At 28.8% G+C, this 10,689-nt stretch overlaps 2 protein-coding genes across 2 annotated transcripts; both read right to left on the minus strand.

The window, feature by feature from the left end:
• Positions 1-617: 617 nt before the first annotated feature.
• Positions 618-5,769, minus strand: LOC145751152 (potassium voltage-gated channel subfamily KQT member 1-like). Its single transcript, XM_082567283.1, has 16 exons — positions 5,692-5,769; positions 5,169-5,296; positions 4,514-4,687; positions 4,312-4,402; positions 4,110-4,236; positions 3,924-4,002; positions 3,751-3,821; positions 3,516-3,623; positions 3,183-3,256; positions 2,884-2,994; positions 2,698-2,798; positions 2,249-2,494; positions 1,694-1,769; positions 1,320-1,476; positions 798-877; positions 618-696 (listed from the first exon to the last, which is right to left on the minus strand). The coding sequence occupies exons 1-16, from the start codon at positions 5,767-5,769 to the stop codon at positions 625-627; spliced, it is 1,773 nt and encodes a 590-aa protein (XP_082423409.1). The 3' UTR covers positions 618-624.
• Positions 5,770-6,861: 1,092 nt separating this feature from the next.
• Positions 6,862-9,438, minus strand: LOC145751248 (uncharacterized). The gene is made up of 9 exons (XM_082567390.1): positions 9,347-9,438; positions 9,049-9,196; positions 8,833-8,946; positions 8,496-8,633; positions 8,207-8,354; positions 7,795-7,935; positions 7,463-7,631; positions 7,187-7,320; positions 6,862-7,010 (listed from the first exon to the last, which is right to left on the minus strand). Exons 1-9 carry the CDS (start codon positions 9,436-9,438, stop codon positions 6,862-6,864), a joined length of 1,233 nt encoding a protein of 410 aa, XP_082423516.1.
• Between the last annotated feature and the right edge of the window lie 1,251 nt (positions 9,439-10,689).

Below are 10,689 nucleotides of genomic sequence, written 5' to 3' on the forward strand. Positions count from 1 at the left end.
GTCTTAACTTTAGGCTTATCAGTCAATGCAGTTTGCCATTAATGCATCGTATTTCTTGAACGAAAAAAAGCCAGTTTTTGTATTGCCTGTTGTCAATCGCGTTTTTGTTAAGCTATTAATGTGGGCATGCAAACGATGTCTTTCTTCTACTTGGGAGTATGTATTTCAGGTCAATGCGGTCAAATCTGCATAAAATGGTTTAAGAAATACTTCTTCCTACTTACATTGTAAGAAAAACAGCAATTTTTTTTTTAATTTTTATTAGTCACGTACCATTTGATACGAAAAGAGTTGTTTTTTATTAAAACTCGATAGTTATTATATAAAAACGAGCATAAGACATCACTTAAAAATAAAATTTGTTTTAAACCAATCAACGACAAATACTTTTTAATATAATTTGTTGTAAATTAAAATACTTTGAATTAGTTGCCCTCATATTGTGCCAAGTTATTAATATCTAATTTGATAGTAAGTTGTGTTTTGTCTTTTTTCCTATTTTGAAGTAATTTCAATAGAAATTTAAATAAATAAAATGTTTAGAGGTATTTTTCCATCACTATTTCGTTTTTCTTCATAAGCACAACTTATTCTTTAAATACCAACAAAATGTTGTTGTTCTTTTTAAGTCTTTAACTTTTCGATAGTTTTTAAAAGCGAGTGTATTTCGTTTAACTTGGCGTCCATTGTTTCAGTCTAAAAATAAAATGATTTTTTTTAAATTGCTTGACTTAAAGATTAACGAAAACTTCCACTAACAAAAACATATTATCGATAAAATTAAATTTTTATTTTACCCATCGTTCGAGCCGCACGAGGCGCCCCAGAGCAGATGTTCGTTGTCTGTCATGAGAAGGCGAACAACTAGTAGCCTCAACTATAAACATTTGTGGTTAAGTAACTTATATTTTTTTTGTTTTACAAATATTTTTGCTTTAGATCTCATAACTTATTATTCTGCGGGTTGTAAAGGCATAGTACTATTTGTTTCATTTTTAAATACAACTATTAATAGCAAAAACAACTTATAATATAATGAACCTATCAGGCTAAACAGAATATAACAATTGTTAATCTAATTCAGTCTACAGTTACCTTTCGCAAATTAAAATATTAAAGATTAATATTACAAGATAATTTGTTTGTCAATTATTTTTGGGCTCGGCGGGAGTTTGTGCTGTTATAGCGCTTTACTTGAGAGCGCTACGACATAGAAGTAGTGGTAATTAAACAAGTTACCCCGAGCGTTTTTTCTTAAAACTTATTTTTATTAGTTTAATTATAAACAAATTTCTATAATTTATCAATATAAGCAAGACGTGTAAAAAAAAACTTAAACTTACAATCTGAGCAATTTGACTTTCCTAAAGTAAGATCTAATCTTCGTTGCAACTCTTTTAACCTCATCATAACATTTGCATGACCCTGTGAATATTGTTCAACCACGTCTCTGACGTCATATGGCTGTCTCATCGTCTGTGAAAAATAAACCAAAATTCGAAAATAAAATAGTTTTGGTATTTGATGTTGTTTTAAAATATACGTGCCAACGATTAAATTATAATTTTGAACGCCGTGTTTCTTTAGTATATGTGTGTTTGTGATCATAGACTTACAGTTGAAATATAGAAATGTAGATGCTAATCAATAAAAACATCATATTGTTATAATTTATTAATGTACATATGTTTACCTGAAAATTCTTTTTTGCTGCTATGTAAAGTAGTTTTCTAACTGCTCTCACCACGTTCATATAAGAAATTGGCATACTAAAGAGAAAAACAAAATTTACGGAGTCTTAGGGATATGGACCTCTTAAGGAGTGGCCAGATTTTTAGCAAAGCACACATAAAGTTTTTTTTAATTTTTTGATGTTTGCATAACCGAAAAAATATAATTACTTAGACTTATGTTTATTGTATCAAAAGTTTTAACCATAAAAATGTTTCCATGAACAATTTAACCAGCAGTGTGGTGTAGTGGTTAAAGCACTTTGCTTCACTACGTGAGGTCCTGAGTTTGGTACCCACTACTCATGCTGTAATGCCCTTGGGTAAGACTTCATTAAAGGGTATAAACTTCTTCTAAGCTAAAACTTAATTAGTTATCGTTCAATCAAGAGATTAAACTTTCAAAAAAAACTCGAAAAAGTAAACCGAGGAACGCAGTAACTTATATTACTCTATGTTTAGATTGTAAAATCGATCCTCCATATTGAGAATAAAAAAATTTAATAAACAGTACTCACTGTTCTGTTGGATCACTTATTACATCCAGGTTACATTGGAATGGCCAATTATCTAAAATTTCCCCACGACCTTCTTCTCTTTTCGATTGTCCGAGTTGGTTCAAATACGAGTTTTTTCTTTTAATTGTGTTTTTACCAGATGGTAATGTGTCGACGACGCTAGGCTGACGAGACAAAAATGGAATTTGGTAGACACGCCAAGTAGCGAAACAGGGAGTTTTTTCCATTGTGGCATAACATCGCCAACTGTAGATTAAAAGCAAAATATAATATTTTTGCTTGCGTAGGTTGTTATTGTATTAAATGAATAATTAAATTTTATCCTTTTTAATATAAAAAATAAACAAATTGAAACTTATAAGTAATCATTACTTTAAATGTATTATATATAGGAAAAAAGATGACTGTAGTGAACTCAAATTTTCGAAAACTTTTATTGTGTAACTTACGCTGCTTGAATTAAACTTGCTGCTGCAGGGATTTGTCGGTTGAATTGTTTTTGTCTTTGTTTTTGTTGAACTTTGAGTGCAAACCCAGATCCCAAAATACCCTACCAGAAAACACGTGTTTACAAAGCAACAAAATAAGCATAATGTAGAATGATATATTAACAATAAATAAATTTCAATACTTACCGCTGGAAGAGCAAAAAATGATATTGCAAATATCGAAAAACATGAAGCTATCACTTTCCCTAACCACGTGGTGGGAACACAGTCCCCGTATCCTATAGTTGTCACAGTTACCTATACAACATCAATTTTGACTTAACACGATATTCAATTTGTCAAGCTAAAATATTAAATTTTTATCAAATACGTTACTAAATTAGGCTTTTGATAAAAAATTTTAATATAAAATCCTTAAGTGGGGGCTATTAAAATTTTTATGACATTAATACTTTCAGAGTTTGTTAACTGTAATTAATACATACCACACCCCACCACAAAGCATCAGCATAACTTCGAAATTTGCTAGGACTTTCCTTTGAGCTTCCCAGTTTTATTTCTGCAAATATTATATACAAATTTGTAAGCAAAACAATAAATTGGTGATTATTTATAAAGTATACGGTATTTACAAATTAAATTATGATTTAATACTTTAATTAGATCGTTTTTATAATGGTTTTGGCAAAAATTGTTTTTATATTTTTTTATTGTAGACTATAAACCAAATTGAAACCAAAGTTAAATTTTTTTCGTTTTCAATTTATTTTTACTTATCAGATATAATAAGCCTGTTTAACATCAATATTGATTATTACCAGACGGCTTTTCAGCAAGATAAACAAAGTAAGAGGAAAATATGAGAGCAAGAAATCCAATGTACAGCGTTGTTATCAACTCTTGTCTATGGATATACACTACACTACCTAAAAAAAATGTTCAACTATAAATATATATTTGAAGTATTTGTGTAGGTCCAAATTGTAAAAACTTTTTACAAAAACTAGTTTTAAAAGTTTGCTTAGAACTAGTTTTAGAAGTTTGCTAAGTTACCTAATAACCTCCAAGTTCCACCTTGTCTATCTACATGCAGCATTCTCAAGATTTGTAGAAATCGAATTCCTCTAAATAATTAACCACGTGTCATTGGACTTTATTTAATTTTAAACAAAATTCTATTAATAAAACTTAACTTAAAAAAGTATTTGTTAAGAAATCTATTTTACCTGATTGCTGATGCTGCAAAAACGTTTCCATTACGGCCAATACAAAGAATTGTAGCAGAAGCACATACTACAACCAAGTCTAAACAGCACAAACTTATATTAAAATAATTTTGTAACCCCGATTTATTAAAGACTTTGGTATTGATCGTTGTGTTTTGTTAGTTTAATTACTTCTTAGTTGTTTACCTATTACACAGATCGGCTTTCGCGCAAATCTTAAACGTCCAATTATTCCTTTATACTTGCTGATACAACCTGCTGACCACAGTCGAACAACGTACTCTAGGCTAAACACCACGACCAGTATAGCTTCCTAGTAACATATAAAAATAGATCAAGATTTAAAAATTTGAGTAATTTGCCTGATTGTATAAAGCTTGCACATTACCATAATTAGTAATGCTTGGACATTGTCGTTTTCCTGTTCTTCAATGGTTGATAAAACGCTAAATATGAGGCAGATTAGCACGAGTAAAAACCTGAAATTAAATTTTTTTTGTGTAGACCATATTTTTCAAAATACATTAAAATTTACGAAATGTATTTATGACAGTAAACTTATACATTATTAATTTTTTAATTTTACTTACACAAACACGTGATATACAAAACATTTTATTCCAGTCGGTCTTTCCAGAAAGTTGTAAGCTTTTATTTGAAGTTTTCCCTTTCTAGGTTTTCGTGACTTTGGCACAGTGCTATACAGTAATTTATTGTTTTTTCCAATCATTGCTGACAACGTAGTTCGTCTATTTCTACTACCCCTAAAAGCAATAAATTCAAACAGAATGTTGAACCAAAAACACATAGTGTTAAGACTAAATAGAAATTCTATATTAAATTTGTTTTGTCTTAATAATAATTTAAAAAACACATGCATCTGTCGATATAAAATAACAATAAACTGTACACATGGTGTTTTTTGTTATACGATATGATTGATAATGTTATTTTTTTAATCTTTATATATTTTAACAATAGGTTAATTAATAAACAAACTTCTCTAATTCTATCAATGACTAAAAAAAACTATATAACCAGTACGTTTCTACATCCAATGCCAAAACTACACAACACAGTCATTTTAAATCAGTTAATACACAAAGGCCACTTCTAAATAATTAATGGTGCTTGCTGTATAAATTTACACAGCCTAAGAATAAACCTGATTAGGTCATATGTAAAAACTGAATGTTTAGACCAAAAGGGTTACATATTATACAACAGCAATTTTACTATATTTACGGATTATTGTTGTTATTTCGCCGAATATACGATTCTTTGATTTTTGATTCCTTAAAGTCGGGGGTCACCGGATTGTTTTCGTATTCGGAAACCCTCCTTTCCCTTTCATCGTTAAGGTGTGGCATTAACTATAAATTAATCAAGTTAAATAAATTACAATTTACCAATAAGATAACTTGTTGCAACTACCTGGTTTGACATCTTTAACTTTATAACCAAATTTATAACTTTTCTGCGCAATTTACTTAACATTTCTAAAAGTAGGCTAAATGCAATTCATAGTTTTGTCATTTAAGTACAGTCTCTGGTGAATATCCATTACATTGTGACAGTTTGAACTGTGATATACATTAGTTTACACGACCAGTCCTATTTTATTATCGTAATTTTTAAAACTTTTTTGGGGGTATATGCCAAAGGCTTATCGAGTGCTGACAAATCGATATAACATAAACCCATCTAAAGTTTTATAAAATTTTTAACTTTACTAATATTTATAGAAAATGTATTTATAAATATATACCGGATCAAATGATATATTTCTGTTCGGTGAATGATGACTTGTTTGTCTTTGAATTCCCGGTCTAACATCTGCAATCATTTCTGAAAATTAAACTTTCAAAACTACAAAATTTTGATACTTAAAAACCTTGCTGTAAACGGTAGTTAAAGTAGTAATTGAGAAAAAAATTGGGGTTTAGATACGATGTTATTATAATTCCACCATTATTAATAGTTTAAATATTTAAATAAAATAAACTAACTTTATTAATACAAAATAAACCTATATTTTTGTATTAAAATATTTGCCTATTGTCTACACCCATCTACGTTCATTTAACTTTTATTTGATGAAAAAGTTATCGACGTGCATTACTTGACTAAATTGCAATCTGATTACCGTTTTAATTGGTTTATTAAAGTTAAGGAACGACAGCTCGTTCTTTTCGCTAAACCGTCACTTTTCGATTCCCATGTGGAAAGGGATTTTAATAAAACTGGATAAGCTTTTATCGCACCTTTATCTAAATATTTATTGAAATAATGTAATCGATATTAAGAGATCTTCTCTGTGCGAGGCCTAAAATTCCCAAGCGCAACAAAAGTAATTGATGCATCATGCCGTCGTGTTATTATGAAAATCTCGCGGCCGTACAAAAGCCCTCTCGCTAAGAAAAAGTGCAAATATTAGAATATATACTTTAATAAGACATCACTTTGTTCGTTGTTTACAGAAACGTATTTTTCACAAAAATAATGTTATTTAAATATAAATCGGGGCAATCGAAATATCTTTAATTATTAATGAAATGCCAGATGGCTCGTTTATCTAAATAGCGGTGGATTATTATTTCATTAAACCATTTAAAAACCTGTGAACGTATTATTTTGGCATGGCATCTTAAAACTGTAAATATAAACAAGATAAACCAGTTCGGATTGCTTTACCCAATCTCAAACTACTTTAATTGGTTGACAAGTATATTAAAAATATGTCAACCTATTTTGCTAACATAAGCTTTATTAATCATTTTTATAAACAAGTAAACATTTTTGTAAAAAATTTTATAAAAAAAAATTAAAGTATGAACACCAAAAAATTGTTATTTTTGTATTACTAGCAATATAACCAAAAAAATTTTACGTTAAAATAATCTTGAAAAATTTTACGATGTGAAATTATAAGTTTCGTTTAAACGTTAACAGAAGATTGCTTAAATGAATTTCGATTATGAATTTGTGGCCTGCCCGAGAATGATTTGGAGTTTTTTCCAAGCAATATGTCAGGGGTCAATTGGGTCTTTAGATTACCCTGCTTTGCAGCATATCTACCCCGACAACCTAAGTTGACAAAATGTTAAAATATGTTAAATATTATTGAATTAATAACCTGATCAAATGGCCCAGCCTTTATTATATTAAGTACAACTTACCGTTATTTTCTAACAGAGAAATTCATTTTATAATGTGTTTAATTTATGTTTAATAAAACTATTAAAAATGAAAATATTTTTAACCTGTTAAGCGGCTTGCTGTATAAGTTCCGTAAACTCCAGTCATCATTGACTTTAACCTTCCAGGAGAGATGTTCGAGATGTGCAAGTCTTTCCAAAGCTCAGAAAAGTTTTTGTGTTGTGCCTTTGATAAATTCCTGTTTGTATATAAAAGGCACGCTCAACTTTCACATAAATCGTTCAGTTTAACAGCTTTTTAAATTTATCAACTTAAAATTGTTATATATAGCTTCTAAGTTGAAAACTTTAAAATAAAGTTTTTTTTAATTTAAAGCAAACCAATAGTAGTCTTCCTTTACTGCATCTGTTTTCTTTCTGATTTGTTGGACGTTCTCAAAGTTTTTTGGTTCTTTAATTTCTATTCGTGGAAGTCGTACTCCATACGCAGATATCTGTCTTGTACTCCAACCAGGTTGCTTGGTTGAATTTGGCGGAACTTTGCTGCGAACTGAAAACATAAAATTAAAATTTTTACATGTACTTCCTTAAAATATATATAACAGTTCAGTTTATAAACATGAATATTATTTTAATTTGTGTTTTTTAGTAAAGTGTAGTATAACCTATTATAGTATACATAAGGGTAACTATTAAATGTAAATCTTAATAACCTGTTGGTGTTAATATCAGTTGTATTGGATGTGCATAAGGACTGTTCTTTTTCTTTTCATCCCCTTCGTTTTGGGCTAACAGTTTAATTGTTTCTATCTGATTAAATATTTCTTTTTCTGTTAGACCCAAAGAACGAGCTCCTAAAAATAAACCAATATATAATGAAACTTGATTAATCAGTTTGATTTTATTTGATATAGCTATGAATACTAGGTTTAAAACAGCATAAGAATTATAACATAAATCAACCAACCCGAAAAATTTTAACATAAATCAACCAACTTGATCAACCCGAAAACATTATCGGATTTTAACATAAAAGACTTTGTAATAACGTTACATATTTTAATATTATAAAATTGCTCTAATATATATAAATAAAGTTAAGGCAAAAATATTAAGTTAGTATACCGTCTGCATAATGATGAACAACGTGAGCTGCATGCATTAAAGTATGGTTTTTCGTCGCGGCTTTTCTAAGTTTTCTGGTGTAGTAGTTGACTATTTCCATTCTTATACTTTCTTCAAGAACGCTCTTCTTGATAAATTTTGACATAACCTACCCAAACATGTAATACATATTTAAAATAATCTTCAAGGGTAAGATTAGATAAGAATTTGTTCTTTTAAACCTCCTAATATAACATCTCATAGTATAATATTTAAAATCAATGAACGATGAAATGAATTAAATTTATACCTGATACATTAAAACATCTTTGTCGTCCGGTTTACTTGGCGTATTGGATCCTCCACCGATCAGTGACATGAAAATATCTTCATTTGTCATAAAATTTAAATATTCTTCAAAGTCCATCTCTCCGTTGCCATTTTCGTCCTAAAGGTTTAAAAGGCAGTAATTTTTTTATTTAAAATTTTTTTTTGTCTCGAGATGGCGGAAGAGATTTTTTGTTGAAATTTTACAACTTTTAAATGCAAACTTGTTTTGTTGAAATGTTACAACTTTTAAAGGCAATTTATGCCGTTTTTAGTTTTATGAACATTTTTTATAAAAATGTATGTTGGTCTATAATTACTTGAGCAACAATAAGATCGTAGACAACATCTTCCTGAACTTCGACTCCAACTCTTCGCAACGTTTCCACAAATTCCTCGCTGCTTATTCTACCATTACGTTTATGGTCAAATACCTGTATATTTATTTACAATTGATATATTGCAAATATTACGGTATTTCAATTTTGATAAATAAAGTGGATATTTTAGTAGTAAAATAGTTTTGTTGTTATTACTTCAAAAGCTTTAAAAAATGCAGTTTGTTGTTTTTTAGTTAACTTTTTGCTTGATAGTGTAAGGCGGAAAGGATCGATTTCCATTCGTGGTTTTGTGTCATCATGATTTTCATTTTGTAGTTCTCCGATATCGGGGAAACTAACGTCTCTGTAATAAAAGAAATAAAATAAAAAAATTTAAATTTAAGGGTACTTAACAAGTTATATTATATAACTAAGTAAGTAACTATTTTGTTTATGGTCGCTAAAATAGTAGCCATTACATTAGTTTTATCAATGTGTTTCTAGTTTAACTTACTTTGATGTTGAAACATCTACAGAATACTGCCTACATATTGATTTTTGGTGCTTCACACGTTTACCCGATGTTTGCTTTGTCGATTCGGTCATGATTTTAGAAGGGTATTTTTTGTATATTTTTACAACATTTTTTGGTTTATTTTTTTAACCCATACTATCAGAAAAAAATAGGTAATTGTAAATTCCTGGAAAGTGTGATGTAATAATCTGTATTTTGATGACATATTAGAAATATTAATATTTTAAAAATCATTTTAATACAATAATAATTTTGTGAATTAAAATAATTTTATTAATTTAATTAAACTGTCGTTGATCCTTATAGTGGTCCATTATTACTTACTTTATTTGTGGCATCAGCGCATTTAAGTCACGATACTCCCGCGATTGTAGTAACATAAGGTTTGTTTACCTTTTTGTTCATTCAATAATGTTAGTGATTGTCGGTATGCGTTTCCGTCCATCAATATGCGTTAACCTGCATCTACACTTTTACAGTTTCAAATATAGCTGCTGTATTAAATGATTGTTTTAAATAGTTTATTAAATTTGTTAAATTGGACTTTTAAAAGTTAAATCTATGGCAATTTGAGGCTGTTCTGTTGGAATCAAAAAGCAAGCGAGCTGTCATCCATTTATTACTGGTCAGTCAAGTAACTAAATATTGCAGAGCAGAACTGGTCTTATTGTCTTGTCAGCTGTTGTTTAAAATCATATTTTTAAACTTGTGTAAGTATTTACTTAATTGTATAATGTATTTTAACCTAAAAATCAAATTTTAAAATCTTTCTGTTAGACCTTTTTTATTTGAATTTTGAATGTAAGGGCAACATCAAAAATTTAAAGTATATATATATATATTTGAAAAAAACTTGGTTTTCATTTAGTTTAGCTTTTATTTTAAACCTAATTTAGATATAAACAAATGGGTATTTGTTATTATTTAAATTAAAAAACAAGTTTTTAGGTGATTATCATTCTTACGATATGGTTCTGGAAATGCAAGGATTTGAATATACGATGAGGTGAGCTTCTATTTTTAAAGTTATTTAAAGATGTTATATAAATAAAATATAGGTTTATGTGAATAAACTGTCTGTTTTATGTCGAAGCATTTAAATGTCAATGAATGTAGAAATAAGGTAAGTTTGATATAATGGATTAACAATTGTACAGCAAATTCATATAATTTACAACTCTAGTTTGAAAGTTTACCCCCAAATGTTTCAATGTTAAGTAATTCGTGGTATTTCTATAAACTGTACAAGATAGTTTAGTAACTAAGATAAGGGGAACTCGATATCTTATGATTTCTAGTAAAAAGCTTCGGCACTAACAAAG

This window comes from Corella eumyota, chromosome 1 (genome assembly GCF_963082875.1).
Source record: "Corella eumyota chromosome 1, kaCorEumy4.1, whole genome shotgun sequence".
In the NCBI taxonomy this organism is placed as follows: Eukaryota; Metazoa; Chordata; class Ascidiacea; order Phlebobranchia; family Corellidae; genus Corella; species Corella eumyota.